Genomic DNA, 19,093 nt, shown 5'->3' on the forward strand with positions numbered 1-19,093 from the left:
TCTTTCCCTTTCCCTTTCCCTTTCACTTTCCCTTTCCCTTTCCCTTTCCTTTTCCCTTTCCCTCCCCATTCTAAGCTGATTTATTTTATATAAGTAGTTCTAAATTGTCAAAATAGATAAATTTAGAGGTCAGTTAAACAAGTCTTAATTTACTCTTTGAAAGTTAAAAATTATTTTGTCTTCTCTACCTGAGTTGATTAAATTACATTTTGAAGAAGGAAGTGTTGTATTATCAAGTTCAAATTAGGTAATACCTCTCAGCTCTGATAACACAATATATACAATGCCTGTTCTGAGTGCATATATGTAGGTAATTTCATTATCGTGTTTGCCCAGGTTAGATTCTTCTGCTTTATTTCAGGGCTACCTAGCTCTTTATAATTTTGTATCAGTTTGGTCATGAACTGAAATGTGGCTTTTATTTGGCAAATAAAAAGCATAGAAAATTGTTCAACAATATACATATGAAAACAATAACATTTTGTTATTTTGCTTTTATGCACCAGGCTGTTTTAAAATAGACTTTTCTCTAAATATGCTCTTGTGTGAAAATTCAGCTGTATATTCTTTATTCAGAGGGAGCAAATTTCAGTTTGCTGCTCAGCAGCAGCAACTTGGACTGTTTGATCTCTATGTGTCTGTATCTGTCTGTCACATTTTGGGAAAAGGGCCATAGCAAATTTAATTTTTATGTTTCTTTGAAAATTTAATTTTCAAAGAATACTTTTAAGCTACAATATTAGATCATTGGTACAAGATTCTAAATATTTCAATTAGTACTTCCATAAGTTCTTGAAAAAAACCTCAAACATAAGCAGATACTGGACAGGTAGTTACAATTGTAAACATGTATTTTGTTATTTACCTCACAGAATGTCAGTATAGTTATACATAAAACTTCTTTGTGTAACTATTTCCATTGCATACATACATACAGTAACTGTAGGCAAAAATTACCATAATTGTCCATTTTGTGTGCAGTTATCTGAGTTTCATACTTAATTGTACACAAAATCAGGCTGCAATTGCCTGTTCATCTATATGTCCATGAAATATTGAAAATCTAAAAATAAATTTTAATAAACTTTGCTTGTGGTTTGTGGGCATACTAGTGTACATAGGAAAATTGCTTTGCCCAGTCCTATATAAAGGATACCTTAAAAGTCACTAGAGCAAAAAAAGGTTGTCTCAGGTAGTTTGATCGAACATTGCAGCAATGTAGTATTGTGACAGTATGTATTTTTTAATCTGAATTTCTGGTCTGTGTAATAAAGAAGGCCCACATGGTGGTCTGAATAATGCACAATGATTTAAATACTTATGGGTCATCAAGCCGTGTCTGCCATTGGAAGCTTCTCTTTTTCCACCTGGATCTTCTCCAGCCTCTGTCTTGCAGTTTAGCAGGAAACACATTCCAGTCTTTCAGATCTTGTGTGGTGTTGCAGACACCCGATGAGTTTAACTGCAACATTGATTTACCTGAATGTATTGATCTGTCTCTTCTGTTTCCCAAGTTCATCTGAGCCATCTTAGATTGCAAGAAGAGATGAAAATGACAGCATTGTTGTTAAAACCACAGAACCAAGAACTGAGTTCTTGGTTACAGAATTAGATACATCATTACCAAAAAAAGAGAAGTTCTTCCCTTTTCCCTTACCTTTCTAGTTTTTACTGTGCGGCCTGGATACTCTTATCCTAGCTAGCTTTTGAGTAGGAGTCCAAAGACTCATTTCTCTGAATCTCTGACTTTCCGTCTTTCAAAAGACAATTGTTTTTTTCTGTTTTCAGTCCCCTGAACTTTCTTCAGCTGGTTCCTTGAGAAATAGAACTATGGATTCAGATTTGTCACTTCTTCTTTCTTTAGAATTATATCTCTTCCCTTTTTTAGTATCTTTCCTGAATTTACATTAATTTTTAATTTTTCTATAACGCATTAGCTTATTGGTTTTGTACTTTTACAGCATTCATAAACTGTCACAACTTTTTGTAAATCATATATCAGAAGAGGCATTCGATGTACATACTTCTAAAATTTATAGAGTCTAGTGTATTTTAAGGCTTTGTAAAGTCTACATATGATATATTAATAATATAGATGGCATATAGAATTCAGAGAACTTGATAAATTATTTCCTTCCTCTTTGTCTGAAGTTATTTGTCTCTTTGGGATTGCAAGTATACAGACAGAACTGGAAGAGAACAATTAAAAAAGATAATGTTTATTTTCAATATTTATTATTAAGTTTATTGAATAATGTTTTGGGAAACACTGAGGGGGGCATTGCTTTATAAAGCCAAAACCTGTTCAGTCCACAGCATACACATACTCATATGCCTTAAAACACATACATACCTCTCCCTGGAGCCCTGAGAAGACAAACTGCTTAAGTGATTTGTTAAGTCTTTCGATAGGTGCTATTTTGTCTTTTTCTGAGTTTTAATTGTTGTCTGGATAGTAACTTTTTATAGTGATACATGAAACTAACCTTGTGCCTGATACATTTTCATTGCACAGTTTTTCTCCATAATTTCAATTCTCTAGTAACAAACTGCTATGGTACAAAACCAGCAAAAACAGGAAGAAAGACTTCAGTGTCAGAGTATTTCTAAGAGAAGGACTTAATCATAATTTCAAGAACAGTTGAATCAAAGAAGGTTACGGATTTTGGCATAGCATGAGCTACAAGGTTTTGAGGGGCATGTTGAAATGGTTTGGGAGCAGTGTAGACATGTAGGGAGCTCATCTGCTTGAGAGCCACAAGCTGAAGTATTAATGTGTTATTATTAAAATTTCAGTGGAGTAATTTTGAAGCATTTAACATACATTACCATACATTATATTACAAACCTTGTCTCTGTACTGATCTCATGGAGACAATTTATAGAAGCTGAGCATTTCTATTGTGTGATTAAACATGAATTTCTGAAGCTTTTGTTTTGTTTTAACAGAACAATGAAAATGAAACAGCACTGCATTGTGCAGCTCAGTATGGTCATTCAGAAGTTGTTGCTGTTTTGCTAGAAGAACTGACAGACCCCACAATAAGAAACAACAAACTGGAAACACCTCTGGATCTGGCAGCGCTTTATGGACGTCTGCGCGTTGTAAAAATGATCATCAAAGCATATCCAAACCTGATGAACTGTAATACAAGAAAACACACTCCTTTGCATCTTGCTGCACGTAATGGCCACAAAGCTGTCGTACAGGTGCTTCTGGAGGCTGGAATGGATGTCAGCTGCCAAGTTAGTGTGTAATTCCTTCCTTCCTTCCTTCCTTCCTGCCTTCCTGCCTTCCTGCCTTCCCTTCCCTCCTTCCTCCCTTCCCTCCTTCCTTCCCCCCTTTCCCTTCCTTTATCATTAGACTACTATTTAAATGAAGTAACTTTTTACATTTCTTTCTTTAAAGTAAACTTGCATTTACTTTGTTAGAAATGCTGCAAGGTGATACATAATACAGCTTTATTTATTACAACTCAAAAAAGGAGGTGATAAAAGGGCTAACTCAAGAAAGATACATCTCTTCAAAGCTGGGTGCATGTTTTAATGTCTTGAGACATGTAGATACACAAATCATATCAACTGTTCATGTAGGTGTATATAAATATATTTTCTACAGCAGTGACTGTAAAGATACTAAGCTGATTTTCTAAAGCTATGGCCTTTCGTGGTCACAGCAATCTGAAACAGTTTGACTGAGAGCTCATTTTCCTGTAATTATTCCATTCTAAACTCAAGTTACTAAGTAATAACAATTTTGATTTTCTGCATTTCTAAGCACTTGTTGTATAAATCTAAGATAAAATTCTATAGCAATACACGCTTGCAGTTACAGACTCCAACCCGTCAGCTGTTTGTTGCGTCTAGTTTTATGCACAGTAACTGATAATGACGAAAAAGGGGTAACTTTAAATAAAATAGACATAGATGGGAAGAGACACAAGGTACAGCAGCAGTACATTTTATATTCAATTCTTTGTACTGGAAGGTGTCCAAGCCTTTTAACTACAGAGGACTGGATTCTGTTATGTGTTCTGAAATGTTACCTCGATCTTATGATTTCTCTTGATTTGATTGATGCCACTGTATTTGTCGTAGTGTGGATTTTATCTTCAGATTTAAAATAACTTTTTTGCTGTCTCTCTTGCTATATAAAATATGCTTGAATTAAGGTTTTTTCAGGTTTATATCTATTTTCAGAAAAAAACCCCAACCAAACATAATTATATCTACTTTAGAGTCGCATTCAGCCATTCTCTACCACTTAGCAGTTGGTTAGAGCCCGGTGATAAAAACACCAAAATTGTGGGTTTGATCCCTGTATGGGCCATTAACTTGCGATTTGGACATCATGATCCCTCTGGGTCACTTCCAACTCAGAAGATTCTGTGAATCTGTGAACAAATCTTGCGAACTTTGCCTAACTTTGATTAATTTTTATGTCCATTTTAAGCTTTAGGTGCATTTAATCAAACTCCTTTATACACAAAATTCCCTTTTACATAGAAAGATTGGACCTGGATTCCATGCAGTTTTATTTCTGGATTCTGGAACCATCAAGATCATGTTTTTCAACTTTTGAGAAAAAGAATGTGAAGTGGGGAAGAAAGGATAGGTTAAAAAAAAGAAAAAGCAAGAAAGCAAATCAGAAAATATTAATGTATTTTAAGATTAAAAGAGGATATTCTCAAGTGCCTTCCAAAGGAAAATGTGGTAAAATTGTTTTACTACTTTTATTATCTCTTGCATGTTTTGAGTTAATGTTGGTACTTGCTTCAAACTATTTTAAAGTGAAACACTTTTCTGTGATTTGTCTGTTTGTGAGTTTGCCTCCCATCAGGCTTTCAATTTAATTTGATTTTGGTTTTCTTTACTAGAAAGAAAGATGCTTGCAAAGGTTAATGTAAGCAGCTCATTTTTTATCTGTCCTTTACTATTGCTACATCTTCAGTAATTTAGAAAAGTTTAATGCTACAGCAACACAGAACTTTCAAATGCATATTTCTGAATGTACAATTTTTTTTCTATCTCTAGAAAATGAATGAGAAAAAATTCAGAAGGAAACTGATGCCTGAATTGATATTTAAGAAATAGAATAATTGAAGAAAAATAGTCTCTGTCATGGCAACTTACAAACTGATGGTTACATGAGGGCAAAATATTACACAATGCTTTTATGAAATGTGTTCTTCCTCTTATGTAATTTAGATAATTTTAGCACTACTGTGAATTCTCCTAAGCCATTTTTATCTAGAGTTATACTAAAAAGTTTTTCACTGGTCTTTAAAAAATACAGTGGCTGCATTTTTTTTTTTGGCAAACTTCTTTTAAGAAATGAGATTTTCTTTTAATGATGGTGATCTCTTTGGCATCTACACTAAAATTATAGGGCTTATAATTTTTTTTACTTATTTTTATTCTGATTGCTTTTAAGTAATTTATATTCTTAGATTTTTTTTTTGTAGTTATTCAGAGGCAGGGGTTTTTGGGTTTGTTTTTTTTTTTCCACTAGTTTATCTTCTTCCTTCTGTTTTTGTCCTACTTGCCATAAGGAAATATCATTTATTTATTTTCTTACCGGTGTACATATTCTCTATCAATATGTTCCTTTTCATTCAGCATTTTAGCATATTGGTAACTTGGCTCTGTACCTACTGTTAAGTTATTACTTCAATAGCCTCTGAAAAATTCTGTTGATGATTACTGGCAGCTTATTAAACTAAGGAGAACATAAAATATCAGCCTGTTACTTCAAACTAAACTCAATTATTTTGTTGTTAATTAAATTGGTCTGCATCACTGATTGGGAAAGAACAATATACAAAGTAAAATCTTACATGGTAAATACAATTGTACACATGTTAAATAAATTCAGTTTATCGCCAGTAAAAACCTCTCGGAACGTTTAGAGATGATTATAGAAGTAGCGTGTCACATATCACTCTGTAATTGTAAAGATGTATTGGTTTAAATGGGAAGTTTACTTTAGCCATCTTATCTTTCTCTTCTGTACTCCCTGAGCACTTTTAATCACAGCAAATATTTGGGCTAATAAAAGACAGCATTTAATTTTTGGTTTAATTAATCATACATTTTATTAATTTCCCAGGTCTATCCAATATCCTTCAATCTGAAATTTAGGAGTGGGCAATACACATCTGTTTAATCTCTTTATGCTTTGAAGTTTTCATTTAAATTGAAACATATGAAAAATACACAGGTTTTGGTTGAGTGATAGATTTTGGGCCCTCAGTAAATTAAGATTCTGCACAGTTCAGTATGTTTCATGTAAACAGTAGTTTAATAATTGTAAGTACCTTAAAATCTTGGGCCCTTCTGCTTATCCACCTTTCATCTATCCCTATTTGTTTTCCCTGTCTGTTCCAATAATGACTGCAATTTCCACTGCTTAGCACTGTAGTTCTCCTACAAAAAGCTGTGCCCCTTCATTTTTGCTCTCACTGTATGTGAAGGATATTCCATGAATCAATTTGCAAAGCTACCATTCTGTCCTTCAGATTCTGTCTGAAATCCCTGTCAGAACTGCAGTAAACTGCCTATGAATAGGGACAAGTGACCTAATTACAAGCTCTTGCATATTTGCATAATTAAAAGAAAATCTGTAATTTTTAAAACCCTTGATGCTTCTCTGTGAGCCTGCAAATTTTATGCCAAGTTGACTTGAGTATTTTGGTGTGCCTATTGACAATGTCCTCCTGTCCTAGCTTGGTTTATGTGTCCAGCTGTGACATTTTACCTGTATTTAGCAGTAAGCAGGGGCAGGGACCGTTTTATTATACGCTTAGCACAATTTGTGCTCTAGTTCTCTGTATTTCATATACAGAAAACTTATTCCAGAGAATCAATATATTATTCATTGGTGAAAACTCAAGCAGAGTTTAGCTCACTTTGTTCATGAAAAATTGCCAGCAGTTTTCGTATTAATATTACTGGGGAAGACTTTCCAAATACAATGGTAGTGTTCACTTTGCCAGGAAAATATGATCCAAGGCAATGAAAGTTTCAGGAAGTAAAGCAGTGATCATTGTCTATAAATCTTAAGCTCACTTGCTGTAGTATAAACAAGAAGAATATATTAGTGCACAAGTACACCGTTATAAGGGAAAAAGATCTACTTAAAAGATCTAGCTCATCTTAATATATAGAAATTATTTGCAACTATAGTTTTTAATCCTTCTTTTAATTGCAATTTGTGCAAATGCTCTATTGCACAAGAAAAAAAACCTACCTTCAAGTAGTAAGACATACATTTACAAAGAGAGATACATCTACTCAGCCAGTCTAAATTTCTCTTGGCCCTGTTCATCCCGAGGTTCAGCATTTCCTCTAAGTTAAAGCAGAATTTGGTAACTGAACTGTCTGGTAACAAGGACATTTCTGCCTTCTGGGTAGTTTTTGGGTCAAGGGATCTGATTCACTTGTTAGTTATTCACTTTTACTATGAAAACCTGCCTAGGGCTTTTAAGATTTGTGTCAGCATTCGTCTCCATGACATCTTATGCAGGATTATGGATCTGCATCTTACAACTGTGCTTTCAACCTCCATATTCTCAGGTTGATTTTAGCTCAGTTTCATGGTAATATTTCCCCTCTTGTTCAGAAAATCACCTTTATAGTGTACCAATCCTGGCACTGTTGATATGGTGTGCCTTTTAAATTCCTCTTTTGAGCAAACTGTTCATAGTATATGTCTCATTTCCAGGATATGACATTCATTAGTATTGTCTGATATCTCAGAGTTATAAAGCATAGACTGCCCTAAAATGCAGGGCAGTGTGGAATGTCTGTAAAGCATCTTAGGATCGTGTTCTGATATGACAGGAAATATCATGGTAGAATAGACTAAGAAGCAAGAAAGTATATAAGGAAAAAAAATGACATTTAACTTAACTCTCCTGACTCTACAAATTACATATGTAAAAGTGGCTTAAGTTCCTCTATGCCCTTTTTGCATAGCAGAACTGTCTTCTGGCTCTCAAGTTGACCCCAGATAGATTCGTTTGCCTTACACATCTGCAGGAAGTTTCTCTTCTCATGTTAGTTTTCATTCATTTTCTTACAAGATGTGTGCTTTCATCAAGGAAAATATGACTTACCTTTCTTCCAGTGGGGAGTTTTGATCAACAGAAAGGACTGCTGCAAGTGTCAGTGATTGTATTCCACCCTTTAACTGAGTCATCTGAGGATAGATCCTATTCCTTGTCCTCAAAGCTGTTGATTCAGTATGCTGGAACATTGATCTTTCTCAGTCTCAGATCGTAGTACAGCAATGGATTTTAGAAAGTTGTTGTCAGTAAAGTTATCCATTTTTTCCATTAAACAAGGTTCCTTACTAGTACAGAATTACCTCTGCAATTTTAGTCAAGGTGCAACTGGTTTCCATCTCTGCAGTTCAATCTCTTAGAAATAAAATTTAGTGCTCTGGCTTCCTCTAACAGTTGAACCTCTGTGGATTTCATTGTTGGTGTATACATCACTAATTCCTATCCCTGACAGAATCAGAGCATGGTTGATTTTGGACAGGAACTCTGGAGGTCATGTGGTCCAACTTGCCCTTTTCAAGCAGAATCCCATGGAATAAGTTGCCCAGGACTGTGTCCAAACAATTTCTGAATATCTTCAAGGACTGAGACCCTACAACTTCCCTGGACAACCTGTACCAGGGCTCAGTTGCTCTGCAAAGCAGAAAAAAAAAAGTTTTCTTATGTTCAAACAGAACCTACTGTGTTTCAGTTTTTCCCCATTATCTCTTTTGTCACTGGCTTAGACTTCTTTATACCCTCCCTTCAGATATGTGTACACATTGATGAGATCCTCTGTAAGCCTTCATTTGTCTAGGCTAAACTGTCCCAGCTCTCTCTGCCTTTCCTCATAGAAGAGATGCTCGTGTCTCTTAACAATTTTAGTGTCTCTCTCTAGTAGCTCTGTCTCCATCTTGTGCAGGGGAGCCCAGAACTGAACAGAGCATTTCAGGTGTGGACTGACCAGTAGTGAACAGAAGGGGAGGTCACCTCCCTTGACCTGTCAACACTCCTCCTCGACGACAGAGAACTCTATCTTAATAGTACCAGGTCCACCCAGTAGTCTTGAGTTTTATTCATGTCAGTAAGTGATCAATCCAAAGGAAATGCCATATGACACAAAGAGGATAATAGGCTTTTTTCAAGATTGCTGATGTCAAGCCTCTTTCAGTAATCAGAACTATAATGATCGGTGACATTTCTGAGAAATGTCTGAGCTGCACAGTAATCTCTGTGTGTATCTTTGTGGTTGCACTGTCATTGCAGAGTTATCCCACGTTGAAGTCAATTGAACTAACTGGAAATATCCTGAAGATATTATTTGAGTAAAGGATTCTGAAACCATCTCTAAGTAAATCTGAATATTTAGTCTTCTTCTTCCAAATAAACCTGTGAATGTTCAACTGGATTGCTTCTGAAAATGGAAATATTAGAAATTGCTTTGAGATATGTGTTTCATATGTATACTCTCTTACTGACTTCCTCTGCTCTCTGTTATACTGTTAGTGGAAGTGGTGGGCAGGATGTAGATGTCACTGGGCATGCTCTACTTTATACCTCCATGTACTAAGCGTTGGTAGGACATATGTACACTTACAGTGTGCTCACATCCTATCTCGGGATCTCTGATTACTTCTAAATATCCTGTCATTGCATTGCTGTAACTCTGATGCATTCTGACACAACTAATTAATAATGAATTACTCTTTTATTTCAGAATTGGGTTTTGTGTGTGTGTATCTTTAAGTTCTTTCTACCATAGCACGTATGACTTGGATAAAGTATAGAAAAAACAAATTCAAGCAGTAAAGCCATTAACATTTGCCAGAAATAAATTTCAAAATCTAATTTACTATCAAAAAAACAGGAGGTAAGTCAGATATTCAGTGAGATCTAGTAATGCTCTAGCTAATGCTAATTCTATTGGATGGAAAGTTATTCTGTTCACATTTTTCATTAACAGCAGTATAAAATACTAAGAAAAGTAGCTTGTTAAGAGAGGTAGTGTGTTTCTCAGTACTGTAAATTTTATTTGAGCAGAAGTCTGCTCACAAAGAATTTTGTGTCAAAAAAATCTGCAAAATCAAGTTCACAGACATATAAGGTAGAATTTAAATGACATAAGCATAGGCATCTAAAGCTGTTGGGGGTGCCTTAGGATATCTGAGTCATCTGTATGGGGCAGATGTGAGGTAGATCAAATGTGAACATCAACTGGACCAGCAGCTGGATCATCAGCTGGAGACCAGGATATCCTAGGGCATCTCTCACCACATAACTGAATTGACCTTCTAGGGTGTGATCCCGTTTCACATTAAAACATCTAATTGTAGATGTCCACATTTAAACTGTCTGACTCTGCTTGAAGAGCTGTGTTCCACTGATGATGTTGACTAGATTTTCTCTGCCTATAATAGGAGTCTAGAAATTTTACACAAGTGCAGGCTTGTTAACAGGGAGCTGTTTTACATTCCTAATATATTTTCTTATATGGTTATTAATTTTATAGTAGAACTGACAGCGTTTTTGCTTTTGTCTTGAATAATAAAAAATGGTAGTATTTATTCTTGCCCATTCAGTTTTTTATGTGTAGGTAGAGGGGAAAAAAGAAATACTTATTTTCCAAGTGTATTCTTTACAGAAAGATTAATTGGTATTTTAAATGTCACAATATTTCTTTTCTAGACAGAAAAAGGGAGTGCCCTACATGAAGCAGCCCTATTTGGAAAGGTGGAGGTAGTACGCATTTTGCTTGAAACAGGTAAATCTGATTTACAGGAAACACTGAACAAATATACTTAATTTTCCTAATCTGGTGTATGCCTCCTTAAATTTTGGTTATACAAATAACTTTTATCTTTATCAGCCTTTGCAAATCTAATCACATGTACTTCTCAGTAAAACAGTGTTCTTTTAGAATAAGAAATTGCTATACACAGAGAACAAAGGTGATGTTCAGACTCAGGAATTCCATATATGACTCAGTGTATGCCACCATATTCTGAGAATAAATGGATTATGAGAACAAAATGGCTACATAAAATTTTGTTATTCACTCTGAAAGGCAGCCAAGAATATTCTTTGATGTAGAGACCAGAAGATTCATGTTCGCATTTATTTCCTTCAGTTAGCTATTCCTAGAAAATACACCATTCTGCTTGCTTCTTCATTTCCTGGATAAACTGAGTGCCTGTGAAGAAGGGGGAAGGCACTGTGTCTCTGAGAATTGCATTTGTCCTGAAAGAAAAGAAGAACAGGGATATAAAGTCCACACAAACTCCTCTACTACACAATAAGTTTCAGAGTTGTTATAGGTAAATTACTCATCTAGACAACTGTCTTCTCAGATAAGTGGGAAGACCAATGAGAATGAAAATACTTAGAAATAATTTCTTGTAGATCTGTGAACTTCCATTACACCGAGGGATCTCATTGATCTTTATTATCAGTTCTCATTGTGTTACTTCTATATTGCAAAAAAAGGTATATGCTAATCACAGCTCTTCATCTGAATCTCAACTAGTGTATCCCTGATCTCAGCTCTGTTTTCAGAAAAAAAAAGGTCCTTCCAAGTTGCTTTTCTGTTTGGATGAAAAAGGAGGCTGAAAGGGATCTTCACCTGCCCGCAAAAAGGCAGGGCCTTTTTATTTCATAAAGAGGAAGGACTGGAGAACATCACACAAACATAGGAAGCCCTTTAGACCACAGAAAAAGCCCACCTATTTTAGATTAATACATGTTACAGACTCTACCAGTATGCAATTGTCAAGACAGTGGAGTAGAATCTTCACCGCGAACTCCTTCAACCCCAAATGCTCTGCACTTCTGCAGCACTCCCCACCTTCTGCCTTTTGTACCTAACAATCCCCTTTTCTCTAGTTCTGCTTCAAAAAGACTCAGAAGATGTTTTAAGTAGCTACTACAAAGGAAAGATGTGAGTTAGTGTATCTGGCCTCTGAAAGTCAACTGCTGCTGCTAAATAGCCCAGCAATATTTTGGGGGTTTTTTCAGTGAGAAAATTTTGTGTTTCTCACAAAACAAAATTAGGAAACTATCCATTGGGTTAGGAAATAACTGTAATTGCAGCCTTTTCTGGAGAATGCTTTCAGAATGTCCTTATAAATCCTGCTTCCTCTGATTTTCTCTGTTCAGTGTCCTGAGAAGAATTTCACTTTGTTTTAGGACATTTCATACCTTTACTTTTTATGAAAGTACATCTAAACTGAAAAACAACTTGAGCATTCTACCTTAAGGCAAACATTTCCAAGACAAAGGTAGAGAGTCACACAGTACCACATGCAACAGGTTCTGATTATGGGCAAGTCTCAAACTTAATTCACAGTTTAAGCCAAAACATTACTTTGTTAGCAGTATGGACAGTCTGTGAGGAAATGCTGTGGCTGTTCATAGTGCCTGTATACTACACATGGGTATTTCAGTCTATTCAGGGCATGAATTTTGAAAATGTTGCCATGAAGTAGAATTTTGTTAACATAAAGATAAAAACCTTTTCAGTCTTGCTCCCAAAACTCATACTGGTACTATGGACTAGAAAGTCCCCAGTTAATTAAAGCAGTTTGGAGAGAAATGTAGTAATACTATTCTGAGAAATTCTTGATTTTATAAAATATCCTTTTCAGGATGGCTGTTCCTTAGGAACAATCTGTTAAAATAATCCCAAATTTGGTTACTTTATATCCCCAGGATATATAGAAACATAAAAACCATCCGTCAGCATGTGATTTTTAGGCTACTCAAGCTTTAAACAGAAATGTATCATGTACTTCAGCTGTAATGCAGTTGTAAAACCACTTGCTTTCAATTTGTCGGGTAGTTGAGTCTGATATACCACATTTATAATCCAAAGCACTTAGGGTTAAATATTCCACCACAGATCCCTTTCTTTTTCAGGGATTGATACCAACATAAAGGACAGTTTGGGTAGAACAGTTTTGGATATACTTAAAGAGCATCCATCTCAGCAGTCTCTCCAAATTGCAGCTCTACTTCAAGGTAAGCCATATTTTATTATACATTTGTTAGAGACAATAGAGAAATATTAATGTACATGGTAATTTCTACTCTTTAAATGTTTCATTTTACAAAGGAGCAGTCTTTTGTTTCAAAAAGACAGAAGTCTTGTTTGCTAGTTGAAAGAAAATAAGTTGTCCAATATCTGAATTTCAGAGTAAAACCTTTCTTTTTTGTGGGCCATTGACATTAGCATGGTGTGTCACTTACAGTTAGTCTTTGTACATTCTTCATTACACCATAACATACTGTAATATTTCAATAGCAGTTCCGTTAAATTGTAATGATAACCTAAAATTGAAATGCGTCATTTGTTCATAAATAGCAACTAAATGACTGAAAGATGACGACAATTTTTCAAATAATTTCATTATAATTTTCTCATTTTCCATAAATTAAAAAAAATAATAAACCAGGCAGTATTCCTTGTTATTACAGGAGAAATAATAAAATTTTTCATTCATACTTTTTTTCTCATTCCCTATCTTACTTTCATGGTGTAAGGTTGATGGAAGTCCATTGTTTACTTCAATCTTTTACTCTAGAAGTGGTAAAACATGAACTAGCACATAATTCAGTGTTAAACTTAATTTCTTCTCTCCTTTGGAATTTGTTCCCTGCATTTTCAGATTAGCTTTTCATTAAGTGCATTTGATAGAGGAGGTCCCTGCAGGTATCAGTGCTGCATCTTCATCAGTATTGATTATTCCCACCTTTAAATAAGCCATTTTAATCAGTTCAATGTTGGTTCTACATATGAACTAGCTCATGCTTCAGACTGATGCATAACTGTATTTTATAAGGACAGTTCCTAGAGAAAATGAGGTCACGTGGCCACACTGTGCTGTTTCTTTTCTGAATAACTTCCAAACTTGTTGATGAGCTTCCATAAAGTTTTCCAGTAAGATGATGGACTAAAGACACAAAGCTCCTATAATGAAACTTTTTCAGGCTCTAGGAGAGGTATTCCTGTAAGGAGCAGATTCATGTTATGCATGAATCTAATAATTGTTATTTCTGTTTAATATATGCTAAATTCATGTTATGAACCAGTTAACAGCTTGCCTTGAGGTCTCCCTCTCTCCCTTCTTCCTATTTTCCTTTGCCTTTTCTCTCACTTCCCTGCTTCCTCCTCCCCTACTTCCACCTACACAGTTCCCTTACATATTCCCCATTTACATGAGGCTTCAAAGTGACTTGATTCAGTTAATGAACTGGTAGAATATAGAATATATATTTATTATACATATAAAATAATAAGAAATAATATTAAAAATTTGTAAATATACTTGTTGTTTTAATTAGCTTGTCTCCAGTGTAATTCAGGTCCCAGAGTTACCTCTGTCCCAGGTAACTGACAGAAATGTGCATCGAAAAGTAGTGAGGAAGATATGTGTGGGGGACAAGGGGCTTTCCCCTGTCAGCAGAAGGGAGTTCCTAATTTGACTCAGACTCAAACTTCAACCTTTATGTCCTCACAGAGCTGCAGCATGAATATAGTACCATGTAGAGGAAAAGAGGGTTAATGTCATACTGGAACTTCTTCAGTGGCAGGAAAAGGGTCAGTCAGAGCTCCCACTTTCTTAGAGATCCAAATCAATCGTCCTTCAGGTATTAATCTAAGATTCATCATAAAGTCCCATCATCAACTAAACTAATTTTAATTTGAGTATCTCTCTTTTGTTCCATTTTCTCCTTAGTGTGATAACCTTGCAGTCTCAACCCCACTGGTGAACATTTTTTTCAAATTACTCTTGCTTTATGAATAAATAAAGCACCCAAACCCCTCTCATGGGTTTCTCATGTTGGTAGATCAGTACCTGCCCTCAGTCTTTCCCACACACACAGAGAAAAAGAAATATATTAATTTCAAGGCTTTTTGTTGCTTTGACGTGCAATCTTTTTCAAATGTGTGCCTTGGAGTATAAAAATGACTGCTTAGTACTTTCAGCTCTTATTAGTGTGATGAAACTGCCTCATAATGAGCAGCTGTTTATTTTTGCTCTCTGCCTATAATAAGAAGTGATGCGCAAGGATGAGAAATGGTTACAAAGATGCCATTCTGACTCTTAAGACAACCTGAGGAGCTCCTTCAGAACTCACTTGTGGAACTTTCTTAGATTCTTTTTCATAAGCAAGATGTTCGCTTAACCTTTATCCATCAAAGTTTGAACTATAAGCTGAAGCTGAAAAAATCAGGAGTGGCAGGATTCAGTACTAGCACTACTGATGATATGGTTGACCTACCCTCCTCTAAAAAGACAGTTGAGTATACTCTTCACTAAAGTGTGGGTATTTATCCTATTGTAGCTGAAAAATCAGTGAAGCACTGGGATTTTTGGAATCCTGAATGTACTATAATTGAGTTTGACTTCAGTGCATAACAAATTCCATGCAAAGAAAGGGCAATTACTAAAAGAGGTTTAGTGACTTCCAAATACATTCCCGTTAAGGCTGCTGTCTTCAGATGGTTGTCTAGAGCAGCTCACATGTCTCCTTCATGTAGACTTATAGGAAATAGAAATTAAATTAATGGTGTCAGACAATTACTGGCTAGATTTTGTAATTTTCTTGCTAATTTTGTGCATTATGCAGACATAGTGGCACTAAATTTGTTCTTTCACCTTGTTGCCAGGATAGACTAAGATTTTATCACCAAGCATTCTCATTAATTTTTACTGGTTCACCCTTGCACTGTTATGAGTGTCACTTTACAGTTTACAGTATTAACATAGCATAATATTTGTCCCTGCCACAAAACATTAGCTTTTAAAATATAAAACAAAGGCTGAAAGATGCATATGAACAGGCTGGCAGAAATGGACAAGGAAATAATGTGACTGGTACTACTGGTGGGCCTGATAGGTTCCACACTCCTATATGCAGAGGGATAACAGAGTTCTGAGAAATGTTTAGAAAGAAAATGAGTTGCCTTTGGGGATATTTATGAGAAACTTCTTTGAAGGAGATAAAAGTAATTTATGTGTTTAGAAGCAGTTCATGGAGGCAGTAACACTAAATCCATTCAGCTGATACTAAACCCAACAGGGCTGATATCCACCTGTGGATAAAGGCCCTCCCAGAATTTAATATTGTGGATAGAAATTGTTCTCCCTCTTTTAAAGAATATTTAGAAAATGACTTTTTACAGATTTTAGGTTTAAAGAAACAAAGCCTTTTGCCCGTGAGGTTTTAGATGTGATCCTAGTATTTTTGTGGTCCTTATTTTACATCTTTTCTCACTATCCTGAGAAAAGACGAGTGGAAGTTTCTGCAAAAATATTTTTTTTTGTTTGAAAAGTCTGCCATCTTTTTTGAGAGGTTGGCACATTATCTGATAGAAGGAAAATAAATTAAAGATCACTTTAAAGAGCAACATGGAAAAGGCGGTGTAAGCGAATAGTTGGAATTCATAGAAATGACAGTTCAGGTTTGAATTCTATGTCTTTTGCATATGTCACATCATTTTCTGTGTCTTCATCAGGTGTGAGTAGCATTGAACTCAAAAATGCTTATTAGGGTTTGGATTCTTAATGTGGTAAGGAAGAAATAGCTGTATAGGCACTATGTACTCAAAGAGGGGAGAATTAGGATATTGTGCCAAGCAAGGCCAGGCTATTGGATGCATTTCATGAGTGCAGTGAAACAACAATAGTCAGTGCTGAAGCAGTTAACAGTATTGGCACTTAGGGCTTTTATAATTAGGCATTGGAGATACAAGGGATGTTGCCAAGGCTGGTAGGCCTAAAATTAAACCAACCAGCTGTGTTTTAGTTTTAGCACATGTGAACGTGACGCAGGTGCGAGCTATACCGTCTTTCAACTCTTTCTCCACAGCCCACTATGCTCTCTATTAGAATCTTGCTCTTTTACTATTTCTGGAAGCAGAATTCTTGTTATTGTGAAACAAAGGAGATACTAGATAAACAGATGAAAAATGGCACAAGCCCCAGGAAGGCACAGTAAACACTGCTGCATAGACAGTATGGAGGGAGATGCAGTGGAAAACTGTTTCCTCTCTTCTGCTGAAGCTGCTTAGGAACCTAACATTGTTTGTACCTGTTACCAAATTATTCATAAATGGAAAATGCAGAAGCAGCTGCAGAACCAGAACTCCTTTCTATTCCATTCTGCTTAAATAGCTTTGGTGTCACTAGCTCTGGCTTTTTTTTTTTTTTTTTCTTTCCTGTATTCTCACTCTCTCTTCTGCTCTTTCTGTGGACAAGTAGATCTTCCATTCCCTTGAGTGCAGGAGGCCAGCCTCACGGAAGACTGGAATAGGTTTTCAGTCAAGTATTTAATTACAGCTGTGTGGGACGAAAATAATTGAGATCTCAATCCCCCTTCATTGTTTATGGGGTTTTTTTGTTGTTGTTTATGGGGTGTTTTGTTTTGTTTTTCTGGGGACTTCTCAGCTTCTTCTGTAGGCTCTTGTGCAAAAGCTGTAGAGTATTAACTGTGTTCACGAATTAATTTAACTGCTGTTGTTACGACTGAAAGTTTAGCTGCACCCTTACCTATCTCACAGTCATAGGAGTACTTCAGTGCTTGTTTCTGTTATCTTCCCTGAACACATGCACAAAAACATCTACTGATTTCAGCTTTTTCTGGGATTTAGTTAAACTTTAATCATTTAGAAATTGTCCTCTGAAATTTAGGAGACTGAAGTGAACCAGCCTCCATCTCAGCTCATCTGTTATCTTGGCACACCTGACAATAGTAGTTACCAGTCAGTTTTCTGCTAATGCTGGTCCTGTAAAGAGAAGAGGAATTGGGTCATGAAGCCTCATGGGCTCCTTCCCATGGGAGCAAGTGAGCTGTTTTGGGAAGAGCTTTTTCAGAGCTTCCAGGCTGGGGCAGGAGTAAGTGGAGTTGTAGGATCCTCAGACAGGTTCTGGAAGAGTCTTAGGGAGGGCAGAGGGTTTTCTGAAGATTGCTGCCCTTCAGGAAGATGTGGAGTGAAGGAGGTGTAAGCTCCCCCCTCCAGGGACATTGGCTGTAGAGAGGAGTGGTTTCTATGTGTTCTATTTCTCTGATCTAGGTACTTGGAGAGCCTTCTGTTTTAAAAAGTGAGTATTCTGATCAATTTTGGCTTTTTTGGTTTTTCTAGAGTGTTAAAGAGCCTTTTGGTCTCCTTGGGGAAAAATTGTTCTAGGAAGCACTCTGTATGAATCTACCCCATGGCATGGCTGAGGTAGGGTCTAAAAACAAAAGAAAAGAGCTTATACTTCATTTAAAGGAAAAAAAAGTTTTGAAAAAGTTGTTTGGGTTTTTAATTTTCCATTAAAATAAAAAGTTTTCTGAGGTGAATATAACCATTACTCAAAAAGCCAAGGTTTGTAAATAAAGCAAAAGTCTTAACCCTATCACCTCACTGAGAAATTAGGATCAAAGAGAAGCTGAAGTTAAAGAAAGTTGTGCTTTTACACTCCTTGGAAGTTCAGGAGCAGCTCTATCTGAGCTGGGCCATGCTCTCTTCATGGTGGAGAGGCAGCTGTGTTTCTCTGCTTTTGTGTTCAGTCTTTACTGTCTGTTTGGCTTTGGCCTAGTTGGTGTTACAGAAACTGAGAAAGCTCGAGTTCCAGCTGTTTGAACTTTCCAGAGCTTGTTCGTTCCCTCCTCGGTTTATGTTCCCCACTCTTGTTATATCCACTGCTGTGTGGGCCATTTTTATGGTATTACCTTTTGTGCACGACCCTATTTCAGTTGAGTGGGGCTTTGATAAAATCTGGTAACTATAGGAAAGAATCCTACTAAAAAAGTTTTTTTAGCTCTTAGTATTAATCCTCACTGAGCTGTAGGGTCCATTTTGGGTAAAGTAAAGTAGTATTTACTTTTACAGAGATAAAATAGTCCATTCTTCCCATTATGAATGTAACAGGTTGTGTCCTAAACAGCCTTTACTCTCCCCTATTGTAGGAATGACGGTTTTTCTTCTAACATTGTGTGAAACCACAGATGGGGAAACTCTTCTGGTATTGGAGTGGTATAATTCACTAAGCTTAGCTTTTTCTGAATTA

At 36.0% G+C, this 19,093-nt stretch overlaps 1 protein-coding gene across 6 annotated transcripts in view; it reads left to right on the forward strand.

The window, feature by feature from the left end:
• ANKS1B (ankyrin repeat and sterile alpha motif domain containing 1B) overlaps positions 1-19,093 on the forward strand; it is a 413,548-nt gene that overhangs the window by 53,468 nt on the left and 340,987 nt on the right. For all 6 annotated transcript variants that reach the window (XM_017737794.1, XM_017737792.1, XM_017737791.1 and 3 more), the window contains exons 4-6: positions 2,950-3,246; positions 10,728-10,803; positions 12,954-13,055. In XM_017737794.1, coding sequence (XP_017593283.1) covers positions 2,950-3,246; positions 10,728-10,803; positions 12,954-13,055 — 475 coding nt within the window. The remainder of the gene's footprint in view (positions 1-2,949; positions 3,247-10,727; positions 10,804-12,953; positions 13,056-19,093) is intronic.

The sequence above is a fragment of the Corvus brachyrhynchos genome, unplaced genomic scaffold (assembly GCF_000691975.1).
Source record: "Corvus brachyrhynchos isolate BGI_N302 unplaced genomic scaffold, ASM69197v1 scaffold56, whole genome shotgun sequence".
NCBI lineage: Eukaryota > Metazoa > Chordata > Aves > Passeriformes > Corvidae > Corvus > Corvus brachyrhynchos.